This window comes from Myodes glareolus, chromosome 10 (assembly GCF_982192425.1).
Source record: "Myodes glareolus chromosome 10, mMyoGla1.1, whole genome shotgun sequence".
Classification (NCBI taxonomy): domain Eukaryota; kingdom Metazoa; phylum Chordata; class Mammalia; order Rodentia; family Cricetidae; genus Myodes; species Myodes glareolus.
In genome coordinates, this window is record NC_142035.1 from 6,524,221 (window position 1) to 6,549,437 (window position 25,217).

Consider the following 25,217-nt stretch of genomic DNA (forward strand, 5'->3'; position numbering starts at 1 on the left):
GAAAGGCTTTGCTCCGGCTGTGGCTTCAGTTTGTAGATTGCAGTGGACACAGCTCAAAGGGCCAAGTTTCCCTAATTCGACCTGTGACTGTCCTTGATTGGAAGACGTTTTCTGAGCAGCCTCAGACTCAGGGATAAATGGCAGATGCCTGAGTTCAAAAGACACCCATGCCTGCTTTCCTGTGGACCGGAACACGCACAACTGATTGCTGACTATTCTTGGAGTGCCTGGCTCTTGCCTTTTGGGGGTAGAGGAAATTACGTAGAATCTCCTAAGGGTACAGTTAGGGGTCGAGCTTAGACGTCATCAGTCTGATGGTTCCCCAACACAGGGACAAAGGGGCAGAGGGTGCTGGAGACCTCCTAATGTTCTGGATTGGTAGTAGCTGCCTTTGAAGTCAAAGGAGCCAGGATGCCAGCTCCTTAAAAGGAGGAGGAGGAGAGGGAAGAGGAGGAAGAAAAGGAGGGAGAGGAGAAGGAGGAGGAAGTGGAGGAGGAAAAGGAGGAAGAGAAAGAAAAGGAGGGGGAGAAAGAAGAGAGAAGGAAGCCAGAATGTAGTTTGGACAAAGAGGGAACCTGAAGGAGAGAAGGCAGGGACATTCCTTGGGTATTTTCTGTGGTCCCTGGAGAAACTGCTCAGGGACAGAGGACCCGAGTTCCCCTTCAGTCACTGTGGTTTCTCTTGGTCACCACAGGGGCCCTCCCGGAAGGATGCACACTGCCGACAGGCCTCAAGGACAGACCTTCCTGCACACACAGCACCCATCCTCTGAGTTAAGTTGCAATGGTGAACTTCGCGTTCCCTCACACGGTGTCAGTTTCCAGGGGGACAGTGGAGCCTGGCCCTGTGCTGGGCACTGGGGAAGTTCGGCATCAGTGGGTGTCAGTGGGCATCAGTGGACATCAGTGGGTGTCAGTGGGTGTCAGTGGGCGTCCGTGGGCATCAGTGGGCATCAGTTGGCATCAGTGGGCAAAGGTGGGTTCAGTGGGCGTCAGTGGGCATCAGTGGGTATCAGTGGGTGTAAGTGGGCATCAGTGGGCATCAGTGGGTGTCACATCTGCTGTCCTTTCAAGAAGAGTCAGACAGACCTTTACTATATATATATATATGTGTGTGTGTGTGTGTGTGTGTGTGTGTGTGTGTGTGTGTGTAGTTTTGGAAGGAAATTCAAACTCAAACTGGCTGGCATGACTTCTTTTCCGCATTTTACTGACTTACAGCAGTGCACACGTGGACTGTCAGTACACTTGTGGAGGTTAGGGGCAATGTGCCAAATCTTTCCTCTCTGCTCATCATGTGGGTTCTGAACACCAAACTCAGGTCACCAGGCTTCTTTTTAGTAGGAACTTTTACTTGATAGGTCCTGTCAGTGCCCCTTATGACTTATTCTTAAAGAGACAGGCAGAGCCCCTCCTGAGTCAGCCATCCAGACAGCAGAGGGTGCTAGGTGGAGACTGGGGTAATTGTTCCAAGAAAGAGAGTTAGGGCCTGCCTTGCGGCCAGTGAGTGGTAGGAGGCTCAGGCTGTATCCCTTTGCTGTCTGCAGCCAGTGCCTCTGTGTGACAACTGTTTGTGCTGCCCGGCAGCTTAGGGAGCTGGGGAATCTGAAGTATTCAAATCTTGAAAGGATTAGTGTCCTATTCCAGGCAGTGCTGGAAGCTGGAGAGAAGGGAGGCTGAGGTGTGAGCGAGTTCTGGGGTCCTGCCCCACCCCCGCGTCTAAGACAACTGTTGGCCTCGTGGCCAAGGGCGGTGTGTCATGGGGTAGACTGCCAAGTGTCAGATGTTTGAGGATGCCTATGGTCCTTGAACGCCGAGGCCAGGCCGAGGCCAGTGAGCTTTTGTTTGTTGTTTGTGAGACAGGGCTTCAGGTAGCAAAAGCTGGTCTCAAACTCACTCTATAGCTGAGGTTGGCCCTGAACTCCTGGTCCTCTTGCCTCCATATCCTGAGGGGTGCTCCGCCAGGCCTGGTTTATGCAGTGTTTGGGATAGACCCAGGGCTTCAGCAATGCTAGGTAAGCACCGCACCAGCTGAGCTTCAGCCCCAGGCCAGGGTTGTGGGGCTAACATGTTCTACGTCATCGTTCTGTTTCCTTTTAATTCCTCTCCTTACCTAAGACCCCAAGCTCCTTTCCCATGCTTGCAGAATTCACAGGTTCCACATATGTGTCCCACGGACACCCATCAGTTCCTGATCTGTTTGCTCAAGAAATATTGTTTGCGGACCTGCCTCATGCTAGATGCTGGGAAACATGGGACAGAATAAAATAAAGATCCCTGCTCATTATCTTGTTTAATGTTCTCCTTTCTCAACTCTGCTTCCTGAGGAGAACTATCTGCGTGGGTTCTAGGTCTTTCCAGCCCATATGTGCACCATGCTCACATACACACACCTGTATACAATCACACATACACATGTATACCTACATGCATGAACACATTCACACTACACATACACACACGCAAATGTGCACCTGCATACACACATACACACCTGTATACAATAACACATACACATGTGTACCTGTATGCGCGAACACATTCACACTACACATATGCACACATGTGCACCTGTGTACACATACACACACATGATGCGCACACACACACACACACACACAGTTTTGGGTTTTTTTGTTTCTTTGTTATCTTGCCTAGTCTTTGGTTAAAGGATTCTGTTTTCCTTTTTAGAACAGCTGCATAGAAACAATCCATTTCTTATTCCTATGGAGTTGTTTGCCACGGTGACAGGGACAAAAGACGGTTTTCTTGGGCAGGGATGGGGGTGGGGTGGGAATGGACTAGCAGATAGACACACTTACCGCCTAGCCTGTGGACCTGACTTTGATCCCTGGGACCTGCACACGGAGGAAGGGAGAGGACCAGCTCCTGAAAGTGTCCTCTGGTTTGCATACATGGGCCGTGGCCCAGGCATGCTCTGCTCCCAAATAAATAAGTGAGAGTTGGGAAAAACTTTTAATAATGTTGTAACTGACCTCCTTCCATGCAAACACTTGGGGACCTCTTGGTTTTTCCCTAGCACCAGAGTGACCACACCCCCCCCCATTCCCATCTCCTGGCACCAGAGTGATCACACACCCCTCCATATCTCTATTTGTCTTCTTGTATTGTTTCTACAACAATTCTAGAAGTAAATTGTGGAGACTGATGCATGTCTTCAATGCAGTGAGCAGTGCTTTGCCTTTGACATGGTGTGAACTAACCCGTCACTTGTCCCTCTTGTCCCTAGTGGTCTCTGTGGTGTGGGGTAACCTACAGGCTCCTCAATACACCTCAGTGGGCCTTCAACTGACAGCACAGGGTGGCCAGTCTTGGTGAGCTGGACAGGCGCAGGGATGCTGAGTGTGAACGAAACGGGTCGAGGCTTAGCCATGCTCGACAGGGCTCTGAGGTCCTGTCTTGCACATTTTGATGTGATAAATGGCAATGACTGGGGTGTATCGACGCCCCCGGGTATCATGTACCCTTTACTGTGCTTTCCTTGGAGACAAACTCACCTGTCTGGGGAAGGTCAGAGTCTTTTCACAGATGATCCTGGCACCGGATGGTGAGGCAGGCAATTCGTAGACTTGGGCAGTAGCTGGAGGCGGCCCCTCCACCCAGCTCTTCATCTGTTCATACACGGGTCCAGGGGGTGGTGGGCAGAACAAACTGGGCACCTGATAGAGTGCCTCTGAGCTAGTGAGATCTGTGTCCAGGCCTCTAAGGAGCAGGGGACAGGCTCTGTCTGCAGGATTCTCTTTGAGGACTTGGAGGCGGTTGGCGGGAGCCAGGCCTTGCCTCCCGTGGAGTAGACACTTCCACCATCCTTCACTTTCTGGCACATTCTGCTCCACAATGGTTAGGATGTCCCCTCTGGAGAAAGCCAGCTCATCAGAGCAATCGGGATGGTTGTCGTAAAGCGCTCTGGCCAACAAGGTCTGGGGGAAGAGAATATGTTGTCACTGTCGCTGTCAGCGGCACCAGGCCACCAAGTCACTGCAGCGTAAGCAGGCCTCCAGGCTGCTTTCATCCCCCTCCCGAGAGGCGCCGGCCCTTATCCTTCCCCTCCTCAGGGTTTCTGGTGATGCCGCAGCCTCTGGGATGCTTTGCCTGCATCCCCAAACCCAAGGAGAGCAGCCCTGATAAGCCCTTTCTTAAAGTTGGACTTGCATGCTGTACGATGACACGCAATTGGGTCAAAGTTCCATGTCTGTGTGCCTGTGCGCCTATCCTATTAGCTACCCTCTCGGAAGCTCAGTTTCCTTATGGATAAAATGAGAACAACAATGACACCTATTAATGGAATTACTGCTAGAATGAAATCTTGGTGTGTACGTACGTATATATGCATATATATGAGATTAAATACAGTTTGTTTATCTATTACTCTGTCACCAGCATCAGCCTCGGGCTCAGTTATATAGAAGCTTGAAGGGTGTTTGTTAGCTGGGTTTGGTGGCTCACACCTATGGTTCCAGCACTTGAGAGGCTGAGGCAGGAGGATTGAGAGTTCAAGGTATGCCTGGACAACTCAGTGAGTCCTGTCTCAAAAAATAATAAAGAGTTAGGATGCGTCTCAGTGGTAGAGTGCTTGCCTCATCCGTGGGAGGCACATACTGAGTACTGTCGGGGGCAGGGGACAGTTCTGTGGCAAAGTTTGGAAGATCCACCTAGGACTCTGTTTCTTGATATGTCTGTGACACATGTTTAACACTCTTTGCCAAGAACACTGGAATGCTTTTAAAAATACTTTTTTCACTCGTGTGTGTGCGTGCATGTGCTTGTGTGTACATGCGTATGAAGTGCCTGAGGTGCCCAAAGAGACATTGGATACCTCGGTGCTGGGAACCAAACTCAGATCCTCTGGAAGAGCAGCAAGTGCTCTTAATTGCTGAGTCATCTCTGCAGCCCTTGAAGAGCTTTTTAATCCATTCTTGGAAATACTCAGACTGCCCAAATTGCCCTGGGAGTGGGTGGCTTTCATTTATCCTGGGGAGTGGGTCACCTCTCCGCTTACCCTACCTTGAATTTATTTTTCCAGACAGGTAATGGGCCCTGTGAAGCCAAAGCAGGCCTGCAGATTTCCCCTGACCTCCACGGTGACCCACAAGCTCAGGGACTTTCCAATACTGAGTCGAATAGCAGAGAACAGGCTTGGTACTCCTGTACTCTGGCTGCCTTCTCTTAAGGTAACAGATTTTCCTTCAGAAGCTCAGCAAACTTTTACTGAATGCTACTTTCAACTGGCGCCGAGATTTAAGAAACATTAATTTCGGTCATGTCTTACCAACCCTTAGTGCCCTGATATCCTTGGGGTCCAAAACCTTCCAGGCCCTTTGTGATTTTCTGTCCCCCACACTCCCCACCAGTCTCCCATGATCACTCTTGCTGAGGACTACAGTGCCGTCCATTTGCTTGTCCCTCTTTCCCCAAACATTCAAGTCGCTCTTTACCCACTGACATCCCACACAGGCTTTTAGACTCTCCTTGAATGTCACTTCCTGCGAAAGAGGAGTCTCCGATGCCACCCTGCAAACCAAACTGGTTCTTCCCGCCTGTTTGTGATCTTCCCAAGTCCATGTTCATCTCTAACTCACAGAGGACAACCATCTCTCTGCCTGTGTCCTACGAGAACAGGGTGCACGCCCTCCTCACCCTCAGCTGTGTTCCCAGGGTTCCCATTAACCCTTCGCTAGGATGATGACCAGGGTGGAGCCACGCTGCTGTAACTGTCAAGTTTTTAGCAGGTAAAACCCTGGAGCATGGACACCTAGCTTTGTCTAGAGCAGGAGACAAGGGTCTTTTCTGTGATAACCGTGCCAACCCTTTTAAACAATATTTAAAGAGAATGCTCGAAGAGAGGACCAGAAGATGCTGGTTCATGGTCCTGGAATGTGACATGATGGTTTCACCTGGAGGCCTGCAGAAACCGGTTGGGATGATGCGCTGAAGGGAGTGACGTAATAACAGACACAAAAGAGGACTCCAACCAACAAGAACAACATTAAGCAAAAAACACATGCTAAATGTCCAGGCTACAGGTAAATGGTAAATAACAGATAATTCCAATAGAGTAGGGTTATGGACTCTCATGGAAAGTTGACTAAAGGCTCAGCCTTAGTGAGGCTATAGGCATTGTGTGTGTGTGAGCCACTGCACCTGGCAACTCACTATATCTGCAGGAGATTCACAATTACCTCGTTGAAAGCTACTTAGTGATTCCATTACTCAGGAGGCTGAGGCAGGGTTATTGTTAGTTTGGAGACACCCTGGGCTACTTGCTAAGTTCCAGACACGGGCGATGAGTAAGACCCTGTCTCAGGAGACAGAGACAGAGAGATAAAGAGAGAGAGAGAGAGAGAGAGAGAGAGAGAGAGAGAGAGAGAGAGAGACAAAGAATCACAACTTAACCATCTATTTTGGGAAAATGAAAAACAGAAGCTGGCCTTCACCCTTCACAGTTCTTAGGAAATCTATCCAAAGCGCTTTGGCGGGGAAGCCTGTCACTGATTCGTGCAGGATCTGTCCGGTTCACCATGGGTGTCATGGAGCAGTTGTTGAAAGCAGCTGAGCCACACTGTCCAGACAGCAGCGACTTCTTCTGGGACTAGACATTCAGAGAGGTGGGGGTGTTTTCAGAGAACAATGGGTTTTTAGGATCATCCAAGCCAGGAAGCATCTGCCCCATGGGGCCCCCACAGCTGTCCTGGATCGATAACAGCTGCCTCATTCCTGACATATGGTTTCCTGCAGCTGACTGCTTGCTGGCCTCATCTTCAAAAGCAAAGTGACCTCTAAATATGCCACAGTGCAAGTCCCTTCTGTATCGTGGTTCTTTATAAACAGCAAGTGATCAATGATTACAATTTCCTGATTAATTAATTAGTGGCAGCGTTGGAGACGGAACCTAGGGCTTCAAGTATGTTAGGTAAGCAACAAAAATGCCCCGAGCCTAGGTCACCAAATTTTAATAACAGAGACCAAGTTTGATGCACAAGAAGAATGAAGCTAACAGGGCAAAGTGGTACATGTCTGTCATCCCAGCTGGGGGAGGTGGGAGCAGGTGAATCAGGAGTTCAAGTTCATCCTGGCCTATAGAAAACCTTGTCTCAAGAAGTCAAAACAAAACAAAGTGAAACACCAGCAACAGCAACACCAGAAGACGAATGAAACACACGTAGACCCTAGGAACAGAGTGGATTATATGGAACAAGACCCTATTTTCTATGGAGTGCTCAGACATTTTACATCACAAATTCCAGAAGTCTCAGACACAGGCTGTCTTGTCTCCACTTTACAGGTAGGAAAATAGAGGGTCAGAGAGATCTAATAACCTTTAGACTCAATGGATCTCTTCCCATAATATTCTAGATACATGCACACACACATATGCACACACATACACACGAATGCACACACACACACACACACACACACACACAAACACACATGCATACCTGAGCCTGTCTAAAAACTCAGATCACTCACAACTGCTTTTTAGGATGCCAGCTAAGCTCCTGGGGGTGGCTTTGAGGCCCCGTGGTTGTCCCTCAGGCCCGCCACTCCTGCTCTCATTGCTGGTCTTCCAACCGTATTGTCTCTTGACTTTTCCATGATTCTCCTAGTTTGGGACCATCCCTTGCCATTCCATTTGCCCAGAACACTCTTTTACCAGATCTATGCATGGCCAGTTTTCAGCTCAGGGGTCACCTATGTAGAGGCTGCCTTCCTCTATGCAGAGATGGGCTCCCACACGAAGGACCTATAGAAGGCCCTATGGGTAAATCCATCGGGGCAAGTCATGGCCAGTTTGTCACAGAGGAAGAGGAGACACCACAGTAGCCCCTATGACAACAGCAGCAAGTCCTCACTGTGCACCCAGGCTCCTGGCACTGCCATGCTCAGTTCGTTGAAACTAACATATGGAAGCTGTTGACAGCCACGGTCATGGAACCTGGCAGCAGTCCAGTGGTCACAGAGGGTAACTCGCGAGCTATTCTCTAATAGGGTGTTAATTTGGAAACATTGGCATGAATACTCACATGACAGTGTTGGACACATGTTTATCTCTGTTTCTTATGATGTTCTTATTTTAAAACTTGAAAACGTTTTATTTTGTGTGCGTGTTTGTGGTTGCATGTGTACATCAGCAGGCCTGTGAAGGACAGAGGACAATTTCCGGGAGTCAGTTCTTTCTACAGTTTGGGTCTCCAAGATACAACTCACGTTACCAGGCAAGGCAGCAGGTCCCCTTACCACCTTTACCCACTGAGTCTTCTTGCTGGCTCCAAGGTTTTCCTTTTCATTCTTGTTTCTATGAATTTCTTTTATTTTTCGAGACAGGGTTTCTCTAGTGTGTCTTTGACTGCCCTGGAACTCACTCTGTAGATCAGGCTGGCTTCAAACTCATAGAGATCTGCCTGCCTCTGCCTCAACAAGTGCTGAGATTAAAAGCATATGCCACCATGCCCTGTGAGAATCTTTTTAAACGAGTATCATGTCCATTTCTGTCTTGCTAGGTTTAGTTTTATGTGCTTTCTTTTTTTTTTTTTGGTTTTATTTGTTTTAAAAAAAATCTTAGTTTATTCTTTATTTTGATGGGTGTTTTTCCTGCATGTGTATCTGTGAACCATGTGCTTGCCTGACACCTGAGGAAACCAGAAGAGGGCATTGTATTTTCCTGGAACTGAAGTCACAGCTGTGAGCCACCATAGGTGTGCTAGGAAATCAAATCTGGTCCTCTGGGAGAACAGTCATTGTTCCTAACCTCCGAGTCATCTCCACAGCTGCTACGGTTCTAATGCAGGATCTCACATGGCCCATGCTGGTCTATAGTCCCTAAAGAACTGAACTTCTGGTCCTTCTGTTGTGCCTGGATGTTTCTCTCCCGCCCATAGGATTGCGCTTCACCCTGTCTCTACCTCCTAAATTCTGGGGTTACAGATGTGTGCCACCACGCCCAGTGTGGGAGAAATGTGGCCATCCAGACAACTTGTCATTTTCCAGTTCCTCTAGCTGCCCTGTTCACACATCCTCAAGCCCTCCCGTGTGACTTCATACATGTCTCTCCCTTTGTCCACAGGCCCTCTCCCCACCTTCACTGACTAGGTCCTCCTCAGACGACATTTCCATGGCCACTTGCACATGCTCATCCCCAATCAACAGTTAGGAAACAGAAGAGACGTGAATAGGCATTTGGAAGGCAGAAGCAGGAAGGGCTTAGGACCCTTTTGTCTTGAAGACAAAGAACAGAGGTGACCTCATTGGGCGCGGAGGAAGGACCCGCAAGAATCAGCTTGCAAACTCTGTTTAGCTGGGGGAGGAGATTGATCAGCTAGAGACCTGGGAAACTGTCCGACCGTCCATCCATCCATCCATCCATCCAACCACTCACTCACCAGGACATATGCAAATATGAATATACCCTTGCCAGAATCTGTCTGAAGACACCGTGGTAAACGTGACAGTCCCTGATCTACTAATGTATCTTCTTATGGATACGGCTTGTTTCTATTCAACTTCCACAGAAGTAAACGTCGGATCCATTGAAGTAGATGAGAGGCTTTATGAGTGTGATGGAAATGAAAAAAAAAAAAAAAAAAAAAAGGGAAATTGGAAGAAGCCAGGCCTACCGAGGGCAAGTTGTGGTAGGAGAGGTGGGGAAAGTTTTCTGGGACGGTGGCTTTCTGGGGGCGGGGCTTAGTCAGTTGAAGGGTGAGTGGGATGGCCTGTCGGCAGAGGAAGAGAGACCCCCAAGCGAGGGTGTGTGTGGGGGCGCTAATGGAGGGGTTAGAGGAACTGGAACAGCTGGAAGGCCGTACACAATCGTCAGGGCTTTGATTTTTGTCGCGGCTACTATTTATACCTCGTGGCTAGGTGGAGTGTTTGGAGTTCAAGGCAGATAGCCTAAAGGATGCCCAAAGTGGGTGGAGCCTACTTTCCCATGGCTGCAGGGAAAGACTGGGGAAGCGCGGGGTCCACTGGGAGAGGGCCTTGCAGGAAGGCGGGGAAAGGTAACTACCAGCAGGAGGCTCGTGCTGGGCAAACCGACAAGCCACATCTGTCCTACCTTCCTCCGAAGCCAGAGGAAATGTGGAAGCATCCTTTCCTGGCTCCAAGCAGGGCCAGGCGCAGCCTCAGCTCCACCCTGGCATCTTTATTCCCACCCCCCCCCACCAACCCCGAAACCCCTCCGCAGGCTGGGAGGGTATGGTTCCTGCACCACAGGAGCCTGCCCCTCAGCAATACCTTTGCTTTCCATCTTCCTAGTTTATGGAAGGGACAAAAATGCAAAGTCAAGGGTCAGACCTGGGGGTGGGGTCTGGAAGTCTGCCTGGTTGGCCTCATTATGAGAGTTCTGAGGCACTTGCCACCAGGGGAGGTTAAGGGACTTCTGTGCCCAAGGTCACCTATCAGAGACTGTCCATCGGGGTTCAGATCTGGGCCTGTCACCCTGGAAGCTGTCACTGTCACATCTCCATATCCAGCTCTTTCAGCATAAGTCTAATTTGCCAAACGAGTTCAAATCTAGAACGAGCTGGTTTAAGAATGATCGGAGGCAGGGACTGTGCCTCTCTGGTAGGAGCTGCCTGGCACCGACAAGGTCCTGGGCTCCACGCTAGCACTGAAGTAGAACACAGAGAGGGCAGGTAGGCTCTGGGTGAGAAAAAGTTCTGTGAGTGCCACAGCTATAAGACACGTGGGCGAGGAGGGGGCTGTGGTATCACAGGCCGACTTTAAAGAACCACTTTGCTTCTCAAAGGGCTGAGCCAGAGGAATGAGAAGCAAAGTGATCCCCAGAATGTAGCAGAAGGAGAGAACTGACTCCACAGAACTCCTCTGACCTCCACATGCATGCCACAGTACATGCACCCACATACATACATCATATATAGCATCCATACTGACATATGGTAATAATAACAATGAATAGTAAGTAATTTACCTCTGAGGGGATCAAGGGAAGCAGTGTGCTGCACAGCCCACCCTGGCTGGGGTTTAAAGGCCTGCCCTGCTTCTCCTGGAGGTGAAAGTCAATCGCCATGGGCTGTGAGCACCTGTGCCTAAGGCAGGACTCCGCAAAGTCCCTGACTGTCCCTCCGTTTAGGGACCTTCTCTTCTTCCTTCCTTCCCTCTTTCCAAATTAGGGCTCAGCCAGTATGACGGGACCTAATCCTGTTTCCTGCTTGTTTTATCCTTCACAAAATGTCCTTGTCCCCAGACTCCTCTGCCTCTAAAATGAAGGAGTTCATAGCTGGGGACAGAAAAGTCATGCGATGGCTTCCGCTGAAGCCACGGACACTGGAGGGATCTAGCACACGGCGAGGCCACAGCAGGAGACAGCAAAGGAGAGAGTGCCCAGACAACAGCAGTCCCTGCAGGGGGGGAGGGCCAGGGCAGCAGGGTGAGCACAGGTCTCTTTCGAACTACAGTTCTGACACATGGCCGCGCTGAACATTTCCGCTTCTGTCTCGCAGGCGCCGTGGCTCATTTTCAAGAATTCTTAGTTTTTAGGGAAGGTAAAGGACTCATTCACACTTCCCTTTTTTGGACCATGAAAGGATGGTTAATTGAAACTACACCTTAAAAAGAAAAATAAACTACAGGGCTAGAGAGATGGCTCAGCGGTTTAGAGTAATTGCTGCTCTTCCAGAGGACCCAGGTTCAATCCCCAGCACCCACTGGTGGCTCACATACATTTGTAAGTCCAGTTCCAGGGGATCCAGTACCCTCTTTTGACCTCCACGGGCACCAGGCACATATGTGGTGCACATACATATACACAGCCAAAACACCTGTATACATAAAATAAAATATAAAGGTAAGGTAACATCCACTGGCCAATGAGATGGCTCAGGTAAAGGTGTTTCCTATGTAAGCCTGATGATGTTAGTCTGAGCCCTGAGACCCAGACAAAGGAGAGTACCCACTCTATGAAGCTGTCATCTTCTCTCCACACCCAAACCATGGCACAGATAGACCCCCAACATCATATACATGCCATAACACTAAATAAAAGAACAATATACTGTGCACAGGTGGGAAATGGAAAGTCCCAGGAACAAGGTTTCCCAAGAGTCCACTAGATTATCTTGACGAGAAAGCTAAGCTGGGGGATAGTTCACATCGTAAGGACGCAAAGCTAAACTAGGAAGCATCAGAGCGCGCAGACGTTTTCCATCATTTAAAAAGGTACATTATGTTTAGAGAAGAATAAAGAAAACCCCTTCACCGCCTCCAAGCTCCCACCCACATTCTCTGCAAAGAGAGGGCTGCGGAGGAAGAAGGACCCTGAGGAAGAAGCAGAGCATCCTTGGGGTGCCACTTCTGATGGAAGGTGACATTCAGACAGGGGGCAGGAAGAGCGTCGGGGGCTCTGAGGGGCTGTAGCAAAGCGACTCTGTGAAAGTCACCTAATCCCACAGCTTCCTTGTGTGTGATTGTGTATGCCACCCAACATCACTTGTTGTAATTTAGCAAAGAGAGAGAGAAAATCCTCGCGTGTGTGGAGGAGTCGCCCACCTCGGGTATCTTTCTCAAGGCACTCCCCCTTAGGTTTCAGACAGGGTCTGATTTCGCTAGATGGGCTAGCCAGCAAGCTCCAGGGATCCTCCTGTCCCTGCTCACTGACCCATGCTGGGATTATAGACATGCGCTGGTTTTTTAGCGGACGCTGGGAATCTGAACTGAGGTTCTCCTACTAGCCCAGAAAGCACACTACCCCCGAGCTACTGCCTCAACCCCGAGAATCACTGGACTTGGAGTCCGTTTACTCCCACAGCCTGAGAACAGGCCCATAACGAAGGTACTTAGGGAAGGCAGTGGACCACCATCTGCTAAAGTCTACAGACTAAACCTGCTGGTGCATGAATATTCAAGGTGTTTACACTGGAAGACTTGGCAAGCCTGGGAAGGATAGGCGAGCTCCCCGCCAGGGAGGCTGCGCTGTGCACTCTCCCCTCCTGCAGCAGATACATAATGTTTTGGGTCTTGTGCACAAAGATCCAGCAGGGGAAGTAGCTCAGCTAGCAGGAGGGCCTGACACATGGGACACATGAGCTGGAGTGTAGTAGCAGGACATAGTGACATTCATGACACGATTGAAGGAGCCATGTGCCCACTTTCTCATCCTTGGTGCTAGCCTGTGAGGTCTGCAGTTATAAGGGGATACCAGGCCAGCAGGCCCACTCTTTTCACTTCTCTCTTCAACATTCCGTTCCCAGTCCTCTCTGACTCGTCTTCACATTGTCTCTCCTTTCTTCTTTGTATTTCATCACCGTCCTATGGCATAGAAAGGAGCTTACTCGCTCCTCCCCCAACCCTTCTCCCATGTTCTTTTTGTTTTTCTGTACTGAGATTCTGACCTGGGACCCAGAGCACCCCAGGCTCCAGCCATCCTTTACTTTTTTATTCTGAGACAGAGTCTCCTTTAGTTGCTCAGGCTGGTCTTGAACTTGTGATATTTCTGCCTCCACCACCCAAGTAACCGGTGCCACCAGGACTAGCATGAAGCAGCTTCTTCTCTTCTTCTTTTTTAGAGACAGGGTTTCTCTGAGTATCCCTGAGTATTGGCTTTCTGTCCTGGAACTCGCTCTGTAGACCAGGTTAGCCTAGAGCTCACAAAGATCCACCTACCTCTGCCTTCCACGTTCTGGGATTAAAGCTGTGCACCACCACTGCTCGGCCTGAAGCCGCCTTTTCTCTGTTACTTTCCATTGAGAATCCTTCCCCAGCTGTATTTACACTAAAGTAAAATTCCATGTGTTATAGGGAACTGAGAGAGTCTCTTAAAATAGCCAGAAGAGCTTCCTACATCGTGCCCAGAGCTTGCCCTCTGAATCGGCGCTGTATCCAGTTGTCTCACAAGGAGCAGCCCCTCCTCCCTTGTCCCAGTCAGCTTCGTCCCACCTGTATCCCATCAGCAAGGGGACTGGGATGTTTAGATGGGGTAACAGCCAAGTGGTCTCTGGCAGCATCCTAGATGTAGACACTGGAGGGAATTGCTGCCCTTGCTTTTCCAAAGCAGTGCAAAGTAGTTGGAGGTTAAAGAGGAGCAGCTGTCCCGAGGGAGCTGAGTGACCTGGCGCCATTTATCCAAAAGGATGCCCCGGGACCCTCCCTCCCTGATTGCTTTTTATGCAATATGACATTTAAGTTTTCAAAAAGAGAAGAAAGAAAAAAAAACTGGGCAGAATGTCACCTTTTGTTTTGTCTTTGTCCCAAGGTTTTGTTAGGTAGCTTAGGTGGCTTAGTACTTGCTGTGTAGCCCAGGTTAGCCTCAAACTTGTAGCAATACTCCTTCTTCAGCCTGAAGTTTCAGACATTCCCATACTCCGCCCCCCCCATACACAGAAAGTAACTTTTAAAATAAAATAGACTCTTTTGTTTCCAAATCTGTTTCCCAAAGTATCATTCTTTTGGAAACTAGGATTACCTACCTGGAGGTTCAGCGACAGTCTGAAATTACCCCAGGCCCTTTGCCCACGGCCCCTGGGAATCCACCATACAGGAAAGAGATGCCAGACAAGGAGGGCACTTCTCACAACTCACCTTCATCTTGATCCTCTACCGACACCGGCAATGTTCCACAACCTCCTCACAAGGCTACACAGGCAAAGATGATTGCCCCAGCCTCTGGCTCTCTACAGTGTCTGCAGGACTTCAGAGGTCGTGTGCCTGACAGTGCTCTCTAGCACCTGCTCTGGCCTGTCTCTCTGGACAGAAACCAACAGCCCGATTCCCACAGACACCCCCGCCCCCCGGAAATCTCCAGTCTGTCTGGGTGCAGACAGCCGTGGTGGCTGCCTTGTCAGGAGACACCAAGGACAAAGAAGGGGACAAACCCAGAGGACATGACTGAGAGGCAGCATAGAGGAGAAAAAGGGAAACCCAGGGAGGGCTGCTTCCTCATCTTCCTGATCCCTCTGAAAATGCCCCTAGTTCATAGTGTAACCCAGACTCAGACCGACGTTTTCGTGGTGGGAGTGAACGCAGACCTACCTAGCAGTCATTTTCTTCCTGCTGGTTTGAATGAAAAAGCCACACATTTACAGTGACTTCGACAAGTATAGAAGGCAGTGCCTTTTTTGAGGAAGACTGTGGCCTAGGAAAATTCCAAGCCACCATCAGGAATTAAACATTTCCCTCTTGACGTCTGGCCACTGGGCTCCCAGCAGGGGTGGGTCTTGCCCACTTGGTCAAGCACACTTCTATTTATTTGGCCTGTGTATACCAGGAAACAGGTACTCAGAGCCCTTGGTCTAAGTTCAGGATTTTGCTGTCATTGTTTGAGACAGGATCTTACTGTGTAGCCCTGGCTAGCCTGGTACTCTGAAGCACAGCCCAACCTTGTCCTTGTTCTGGTGGTTCCCTCCTCACAGACAACGCCACCCCCACTTCTTGCTTGATGTATCCTGGTATTTGGTTGGAGCCAGGAGTAGTGGTGCACACCTTTAATTCTAGCACCCAGGAAGTAGAGGCAGGGGGATCTCTGTGAGTCCCAGGTCAGCATGATCTACATAGCAAGTTCTAGGTCAGTCAGAGCTATGTGGTGAGACCCTCTGAAAAAAAAGAAAATGCAAGGAAAGAAAGGAGATGGAAAGAAAAAAAAATACTTGGTTGGGAAAACTGACAAAACAAAACCAAAAAAAGCCCCTAAGCTTCCTTAAGCAATATTAACCCTTAAAAGTATGGATTTGATGAGCTAGTTTTTCTCATATGTATTAATGTAACGTAAATTATACGTAATTTGCAGATGTATGTCAAGTACTACCTGTGTGTCACACCTAAAAATCTCTGGCCTACCAGAGACAGGTCCCAGAGGGATGTGACTTTTCCACTGGAGTGACCAAGGAGAACTCAAAGTTGGCTAAAGTCATTCAACAACACATCACAGGTGAACGAAACTTCATACTCGCACACTGGCTTCGGAAGCTTCACACTTGCACACTGGCTTCGGAAGCTTCACATTCGCACACTGGCTTCAGAAGCTTCACACTCGCACACGGGCTTTGCGTACTTTCCAGGGATGCGAGAAGGCCTATGGGACCCTGCCATGTCAGCTTCCGGCTGGCATGCGCTCATTCATGCCTGTTTACTGGGTTTATTATTTTGGAAGCGACAGGCTAATGGGTGACTCACACCACTGGCCCGGTCCTCGCTGGTCATTGTTCAGTGGCTTTTGATCGTGTCACCAGGGAAGCCTCACAGAACGAGCACCCCAGCAATATAAACATTGGGAACTGACCAATTTATTTGTGTAATCCTGGCTGTCCTGGAACTTGCTCTGTAGACCAGGCTGGCCTGGATCTCACAGATATCTGCTTGCCTCTACCTCCTGAGTGCTGGGATTACAGGCATCCGCCACCGCCGCCTGGCCCTGACCTGTGTTTTTATACCTCTTTCAGTGGAGTTCAGTTTAAATCCTGAACTGGAAGCAAATATTCCACAAAGTTCTTTTCTTTTGTCTTGTTAACCAGGTGACAAACATCTCATCTCTGGGGACAGAGACCCTATGCTTTCTTCTCCACATCAGTTCCCCTAAGAGAAACAGACAAGCAGTCTGGCTGAAGGCAACACGCATGCAACCAACAAACATACTCCTGGGCCAGTGAGACGACGGCTCTGTGGGGAAGGCACGTGTCAAACCGGACGCCCTGAGGGCAATCCTCGGGACCCAGGTGGTGGGAGTAGAGAACTGCCTGCTGAAAGTTGTTCTCCGAAGGCCACACAGGCCATGGTGCACGCGCGTGTGCGCACACACACACACGGGCCATGGTGCACACACACACACGCCATGGTGCGCGCGCGCACACACACACACATGCCATGGTGCACACACACACACGCCATGGTACACACACACACACACACACACGCCATGGTACACACACATACACACACACACATTCATTCTCTCAATAAAAATGAAACAAAGGTAAAGAACATAATAGTTTGCCTTGCCACCTGCAAGCTCAAGGACAAATGCTTCCTGAGTGCCAAGAGCAACTTTGGGGTTCACTCTGCTCCTTCTGGGAGGTCTCACAGCCTCCTGCTTGGATCCAAGGCTGTTGTTCAGGCCTGGGATCACACCGAGGCTTTGACTTGCCACACTTCTGCTCTGAGCTGAACGTACAGCCATCCTCTGAGCCAAGCAAACGTTTCATGAACGATACACATTTGGAAACAGTTCTTGAAAAATGTAGTTCCCTTTTTCTGCAGCTCACGTTGGAGAGCTATCTTCTCCTCGGAGGCAGCTTTCTTAGCCATCTCCCCTTCCTCCTTTTCAGAGTGATTTCCCTCTAGGCCTCTGTCATTTCCTCCCTTAGTCATTGCAGCTCAAAGGGACTGCACTGCATTTCCAGGGCTGCTTCCCCATCTTGTTCTATTCCCATGTCCTGTGCTCGCTTCCCTTTGAACTTTCTGATGCTGACCATTGTTTGAAGCGCCAGGATAGTGGTGGCATTCTATTTTCTTTCTTTTTTCTTTCTTTCTTTCTTTCTTTCTTTCTTTCTTTCTTTCTTTCTTTCTACTTTTTCCCCTTTCTTCCTTCCTTTTTTCTTTTTCTTTTTTTAAATAAAATGCCTTCTATAGGAAAGAAAATGTCCAGAGGAAAGAGACCATTAAACAAAAGAATAGACAGATAGTGAGTGTGCAGTTGATTTATAGATGGGCGGTAACAACCAGCTATGAAATAATGAGGAAGAGCTGTCTTGGTGATATGTACCTTTAATTCAGCACTCAGGAGGCAGATGCTATTGGACCTCCGAATTCAAGGCCAGTCTGGACACATAGTGGGTTGCAGACAAGCTGGGGCTACACAGGAAGACTCTGTCTCTGAATAAATAAATGCAGGGTGAGAAAGAGCAGACACTCATTCCTCTGTAGTACTTAGACTAGTGACTGCCACACAGTAGGCCCTCAGTATGTACAGACTAGTGACTGCAACACAGTAGGCCCTCAGTATGTATAGACTACTGCCACACAGTAGTCCCTCAGTATGTATAGACTACTGCCACACAGTAGGCCCTCAGTATGTACAGACTAGTGACTGCAACACAGTAGGCTCTCAGTATGTATAGACTACTGCCACACAGTAGGCCCTCAGTATGTACAGACTAGTGACTGCCACACAGTAGGCCCTCAGTATGAACAGACTAGTGACTGCCACACAGTAGGCCCGCAGCATGTATAGGATGGGTGGAGGGACACTGGTCTTCTGCTCATGTTCCCTCCAAAGTTCAGAGAAAATGAATCCTTCTCCATGCCGATGGACATAGGATGATTTTTATCCAGAATGGAAGTGAAACCCCTGGCCTTGAGTTTTTTAGCTCAGCTCTAGGTTTCTGTCCTTTCTCACTCAGCTTCTGTTGCATAGCAACCCAAGGAATGTTTTCAAACATCAATCGGGGGTGGCATCCGCTCTAAGTAGGTGAGTAGTTTCCTTTGGAGCTTTGAAGTCCTGACACATCAAATAAAGAGGCTATGTTGCCTCACTGATCTCCCCTCCCCAGCCCCAGTTCTGGACAAGCTCTTCATTTCTTTCCTCCGCTCTGAGTACCCAACCTTTCTCGGCATCCGTTCCCCACACAGGGCCTTTGCGCTCGATCTGCGCATGCCCCCTCTTTTGCCTGGAATGTGTCATTGCAACTCCACGGGGGCTCTCTGTGTCCACCACACTTGCCAGGTCATCTTGCTCCACCTGAAATCGCTGTTTTCATTTAGTCTGCCTGTTGTTCTGACCCAGCGGCTACATCAGCTCAGTCTTCTTGCCCCAGAACTCCTGCAACCCAAAACCGCTGCGTCGGGTCAAAGGTTAAAGCATGAAAACATCTGCTTGTGTTTCCTCGCTGGGTCTTGCGCTTGGACTATTTCACCTCATGAGATGACGAGGGGAACCTGCTGCCGAGATCAGAGGGAAAATTCTTGTGACCATAACTTTAATCCTAACAAAGCTAAACGGCCACGTGACCATAGAAGGGGTGGCATTTCTCAAGTCTCAAGAATCCAGGTCAAGTGGCGCTCAGGCTGGGCTTAGGAGGGGTTAAAGAGCTGAGAGTCCAGGGTGACTTCTGTTCCCAGGTACCTGACAACGAGGAAGTGCCACTCCTGTCTCTGTGGTGGGGCTATGTTGTGTCTGCTTCCCAGTAACTGCCTGTTGACTGGTGGCCAGGAGGCATTTACTGAGCACCTACTGCACACACACACACACACACACACACACACACACACACACACTGCTGGAGGCCCTTTTTAGCACTGTAAGCAGCTTAGGGCCTGCCCCCACTCCAGAATGTCTTTCCAGAGAGAAACACACACCAACCATGAACCCAGTGGAGTCAAACAATGTTCAGTCACGCTGTGTGAAGACAAGATGGGAGAGAGAATGATGGAAATATGTGGGGTAGGGGGCAGATTTAGTTCCAAAAAGGCTTCTAGGTGGGGCCTGATGGGGGATTCACCATAGGTTGCTGGGAGAGAAGGGAGGAGGGAGCAGGAAAGGACTGAGGAGTGGGCTCAGCTGAGCCTGTGACTCTTACAGCTTCAGGCACATGAACCGCATGCGCACGCACGTTTTCTGGCACTGTGTGTGGAATCCTGACTTACAACCTCAGTGAAGACAGGCTGAGCTGAACTTGCTCCTCACAGACAAAGCCTCTGAAAGTACCCTTATCCTGGCCAGTGGCTGGCATGCCCTTGTTGTCTGTCACATTGGGTCACCTCCCAACCAGCCTCATGGGCATTGAAGGCTTTGCTTTTCATTGTAAGTCTTTTCCCAGATCTTTCTGAGGGTAGAGAGGAAAGACAGCTGCTGCCCCTGAGACAGAAGCCCCCATAATAAGAAGTTAGATGCTCCTAGAGATGAATATAGCACCATCACTTTCAGTGATAAAGATGTGTTGGAAATCCCTCTGACACCAGTGAGCACATAGACGTCTTCGGGGAAAGAGGAGACAGGGTCTCAGGTCGCCCACACTGGCTTCGAACTCCTGGCTCTCTTGCTTCCACCTCCCTAGTTCCGGGATCACAGGCTGTGCCATCTACTGCCCAGACAACAGGGCAGTTTCAGAAACACCAAGAGGTCAAAATAAGAACTCACTTACAATAAATCACTTATGTGCCTTCTCTTCCCCGCCCCCTTTGAAGCAAGGGTTTCCTCTGAGCAGATGCTGGCCTCAAACAGATGATCCTCCTGCCTCTGACTCCCCGGTGCCGCGAATACAGGCATGTGCCGCAGCAGCTCTTTCTGTCCTTTAGAACAAGCTCCTGGCACTTCTTTAAACAACTTACCGCCCGTCCGCCCGTCCGCCCGTCCGTCCGTCCGTCTGTCTGCTGTGTGTTTATTGTATGTGTGCTCGTGTGTGTGCACATGTGGAGGGCAGGGGATAACTCGCAGGAGTGCGTTCTCTCCTTTGATCGTGTGTCAGGTGGCCAGGCTTGGTGGCAAGCACCTTCTACCTGCCGAGCCATTTTCAGCACTTCTTGACTGGCTGTGGAGGTGAGTCAGCCAAGAGACCAATGAGACAGCGGGTTCACCGCGGGGCGGTGCACGCGGGTGCCTCCCTTCTGCATCTGTGGATGCTGAAGTCACCAGGCTCTCCTCTTGCTAATATCACATCTGTTTTTACATGTCCCTCTTGTCTTGGAAAACAGCGAACAGTCACAGCTGCAGCATACAAGCAGCTCATTCACCTCCTCCAGTGGACAAATGTGAACTTGGGGTCTGATTGGGTAAGTGGTCTTGAATGATAGTGAGGGGTTTTGATGTCACATGCATTAAAGAAGAGGACCACTTCCCTAGCAGAACCCTCCCAAGCACCACTCCTATTTAGAAAGCAAGCGAGTGCCGATGAGATGGTTCAGTGGTTAAAGACTCCTGCTACTCAGCCTCATGACCTGAGTTCAATTCCTGGGACCCATGTGGCAGAAGGCCAGAACTGATTCTGTCCTCTAGTTACATAGTGCTGCGACATTGGCCCCCACCCCCAGACATGCACACACAAACAAAATAAATAAAAGTGTAATTTAAAAAACAAAACAATTAAACAACAAACAATGAGGCCAAACCAATTCACAGATCAATTAATTGTACCAATGTGATCTGGTTTTTAATGCACATTGTTGATTATATTATATATATGCGAATTCTATTATATGTTGATTATATTAGGTTATACGTTGCTTATATTACATTACATGATGATTATATTACAAATAGCAACAAGCTTCAAAGTTAACTCACTGCTCCTGCTCATTTACGTGAGAAAAGTAGATGACATTGAGTGTCGCGGTGCATGCATTTAATTCCAGCACTCTAGGGGCAGGAAGGGCAGTGGCAGATAGATCTCTAGTTTGAGGTCAGCCAGGGCTAATTGCTGAGACCCTAGAGAGAGAGAGAGAGAGAGAGAGAGAGAGAGAGAGAGAGAGAGACAGAGACAGAGACAGAGACAGAGACAGAGACACAGAGAAAGACACAGAGAGAGGAGTGGGGAGGGAGAGAGGTGGGGCAGAGAGAGGAGAAGAGAAATACATGTGATTATGTGCTTTTACACAGATACCCCAGAAACGAAGTTTACAGTTAGCTGGAGGCTCCTCTGACCTAGGCGGCAAAGACCAGGCCCCCACTCGGCACCACCACACTGGAAAGAAATGGGTGCCTTAGATGAGCTGAGATTACAGCTCCAGTCTGGATAACCTGTCTGTGAGTTTGAGAGTCAGTACATGTTTCCTAGAGAGTTGTAAGAATAGGACACAATGCAGCAGACATTACACGGGACCTGCAAAGCGAGAACACCATCTGGCTTCTTGTTTGTTTCTTGAGTTAGGGTCTATGTGGCTCAGGCTGGCCTTGAAATTGCAGTCCTCCCCCTTCAGTTTCTCTAGAGCTTACAGTTCAGGCCACACCCTCTTCTCCCCAGCGCTAGCTGGCTTTTTATAGACATAATTTACTGTCCTTGTCTAAGGTGAGACCGCAGTGAGCCGGCTGAAAGCTGGGTGCAGTCTGCCCGGTTGACTTGATGGGTCACTGATAATCCATTGGGTGTTTGGTAGCTTCCTTATGTGGAAGATGAGGGTGAGAGTCACAGCTACTTCATGGGAAGGCTGTGAGGGAACACTGAGGGAGTGAGGGTACCCAGAGTGCTCGATGCGGGACCTGGTGCCCACACAGAGAGTGGCGACAGTTAGTTACTGGGACCTGCATCAAGCAGACAGGTGGGCTGCACGCCGATGCCCAGGACGTCAGTTGGGCCACATGCACGCATACACACTGCCCACAGATCGTGCAATGATGTAGAAAATGTGCAGAAAGAAATTGGTGCAAAAGTAAAATCAAGTTTCAGATCTTAAAAACATCTCTGTGGTTCAGAAAAAATAAAATAGAACTGACAAAGTCATGACAGAAAAGTAGGAAGTGGATTATGCTAGATTAATGACGCGTAAACCGGGCTGAGAGTACAATGTGTGGTTCTAGAATGAAGACTGGCTTGGACAAACAGACCAATGAATCACAGCCAAAATGGTGGAAAAGCGTGTGCTTGGAGAAGGAGCACGGCAACGGTCTGAAGTTCCAGCGGGCTCATAGAATCAGTGTGATGGGAGGGACAGGCTCAAGTGCTCAGGGAAGAAGCATCTCCTGTTGTTTTGCACCAGGGTCTCGTGAAGCCTGGGTAGCCATGGCTGAGGATGACTTTGAATCTCCCGTCCTCTTGTCTCCCAGGGTTGGGATTACAGGTGTGCGCCTCCAGGGCTGAGGACAGAACCCGGGGCTCTGCCTGTGACGCAGGCACCCGACCTGCCGCACTACAGCCCCAGCTTGGACAGAGGAGTGCAGGGTCTGCTGTTGATTTTCAGACAGCTGAACAAAAACAGCGAACAAAGCCTGTGCTGCCTCGACTTACTGATCCCCCAACGCCCTGCGAAGGGGGAGAAACTCGCGGGAACCAGTGGCTTTGGGTGAAAGACACGCGGGGCTTGGCTAAACCACTCAGTTGAAAAATGTCAGCGTGAACCACAGGGCAAGATTCTCAGCTCAGATATTTACACGTTATCTACATAAGGATCTGCCACGGAACCCAGCCCTGGATCCCACAGCTGACACTTGTTACCATCACAGTGACAGCCGGTACTTAATTCTGGCAAGTAGCCTCCCCATTTAGCGACTGTCTCTTTGTCTCTCCTTTGTCTTTATCATTCTATTAAATTTTAGAAAGGATAGGACAGAACAGAAAAGCATCAACTGTGAGTGTCATTTTCCTGTGGTTACCCCCACCAGCTGTGTGTGTGTGTGTGTGTGTGTGTGTGTGTGTGTGTGTGCAGTAAGGATGTGTGAGCCAGATGTCGCGACATCCTTCTCTGTCACCCACCCACCTTACTTTGGAGTCTGAAGCTGGAGTTGCTTGTCTCAGGGAAGCTGGCCAGAGAGCTGCAGGGACTTTCCCGTCACCCCTTTGCCATCTCCTGGGTTACAGGAGAATTCCTCCATGGCTGACTTTTTATGTGGGTGCTGGGTACAGAATTCAGGTCCCCATGCCTGTATAGCGAGTACTTTAGCTACTGAGCCAAGTCTCAAGCCCCGGTACCCTTCTTAGGGTAGCAGTGTGCCATGCTACAGAGGAATGTCTCTTGGTTCGTGGCCCAGACTTGAAGCCTGTACCAAAGCTCAAGTCCCCAGCAGCCAGGGGAACACGAAAGCAGCCCATGAGCATCCTCACCGAACTGAACAAGCGTAGAGTCAAGGTCTAGGCGCTCTCTGATCAAGGGAAATGAGTCCCCCAAGCCAATCAGCATCCTTAGACCACACTAAGCACACTCAGGATGCAGAGGTAGGAGAGAAGAGATGGCGTGGACAGGGACAGAGCTTTGCATCTTGCTAACGAAGTTTGCGGGGTAGCGAACAGACACCCAGTGGAGGCTTGAGCTGTCTGCCTCCCGCTGATTTCTCCCGGTCATCTTCAGCCATCCCGAAGCCAACAACTGGTAAAGAGAAACATTCTCATTCCAAACCCACCTGCCCCCGACGCTTATCCTTCACCTTCTTGGAGACGCAAAGATAAAAAGTGATCGGGCCCACTGCTGCCTCTCGCGCGCAGGGCCTCATCAGTCACTCACCTTGGGTGCAGCTTCTCTGATGTTGGTGCCTCTCATGTCGGTGATGTGAGCAGGCTCCTTGGAGCTCTCCAGCTAATATCTCTGGCTCCAGAGCCCGATGATGCAATGTCACTGCATGCTGGCTGGTTCCCAGCAGCTGGATTCTATGGAACTGTTTGCCAACACATGGAACAGTTGAGAAGATCCTTTCAAGTAATGAGAGTCAAATGAGAGGGATAAGAGGGGCGGGGCCAGAAGCGCACACAAGTCACCCTCACGCCTCCTTGCCTGACGTTTCACTTCATCTGTAAGTGGATGCTGACACTCATTTGCTATGTAAAACCACAAAAGAAGAAGAAGGAAAAAAAAACACACGAAAAAAACCCACCCTTCTGCTTTACAAGGTGAAGTTCCTACTTTGAGCAGCCCGGCGTAGGATCACACCACATTCTTGTCCCTTGAAGACTATGAACAATTCCCAACCAGTGGGCCCAAGCAATTCCATGATGAGGCGGAGTGGCTGCGTTTCCGCTGTGGTCAGCATGCCTTCCTTCCTGCCCCTGTCCCTCGCCTTGTGACATCGAGGATAAGAACAGTAAGTGTCGAGCCGCAGGAGACAGTTCTCTCTCGTGTTCCTTTAAAAACAGATCCTTGCTCTGAACCGCAGGCCCTCCTCCATCTTCACTCTAACCCCTGGTGGTGAGGGTTATCTTAGTGTGGGCTATGGAAAGAGCCCAGGGCCCGGCCCCACGCACAGCTGTCTCTGGGATCTGATGACGACATTCTGACAGTGCAGTCCTCAAGACTTTCCGAGTTGAAAGCTTTCCCCAACCAGGACCCACTATCCAGAGCGCAGCCCCTCTGCAGAAGAGGCCAAAATAAGCTTGTGCTTCCATTTCACCTAAGCGTGAGGGGTCCCATCTTCTAAGCAGCTCCTCCCAGCTGGACTAGAACTTTCTATATAGATCAGGTTGGTCGTAAACTCAGAAAGACCCACCTATTTCTGCCTCCTAAGTGTGGGATTAAAATGCGTGCCACTATGCCCAGCCTTTCTTTACAAACTTTCAGTTTCTTCTGGGTGCCCCACACCTCCCAGTCCCCACACCTGATTGCCAGGACGTAACTGAC

At 49.6% G+C, this 25,217-nt stretch overlaps 1 protein-coding gene across 3 annotated transcripts in view; it reads right to left on the reverse strand.

The window, feature by feature from the left end:
- Cass4 (Cas scaffold protein family member 4) overlaps positions 1 to 24,796 on the reverse strand; it is a 37,733-nt gene extending 12,937 nt beyond the window's left edge. Inside the window, exons 1-2 of one of the 3 annotated variants that reach the window (XM_048441195.3) lie at positions 24,111 to 24,796; positions 3,518 to 3,940 (exon numbers count right to left, since the gene is read on the reverse strand). In XM_048441195.3, the coding sequence (XP_048297152.3) occupies positions 3,518 to 3,940; positions 24,111 to 24,146 (459 nt within the window). In that variant the 5' untranslated portion in view covers positions 24,147 to 24,796. Of the gene's footprint in view, positions 1 to 3,517; positions 3,941 to 14,552; positions 14,714 to 24,110 lie in introns of those variants that run through there. The other 2 variants (XM_048441193.3, XM_048441194.3) reach the window with 2 other exon arrangements.
- Between the last annotated feature and the right edge of the window lie 421 nt (positions 24,797 to 25,217).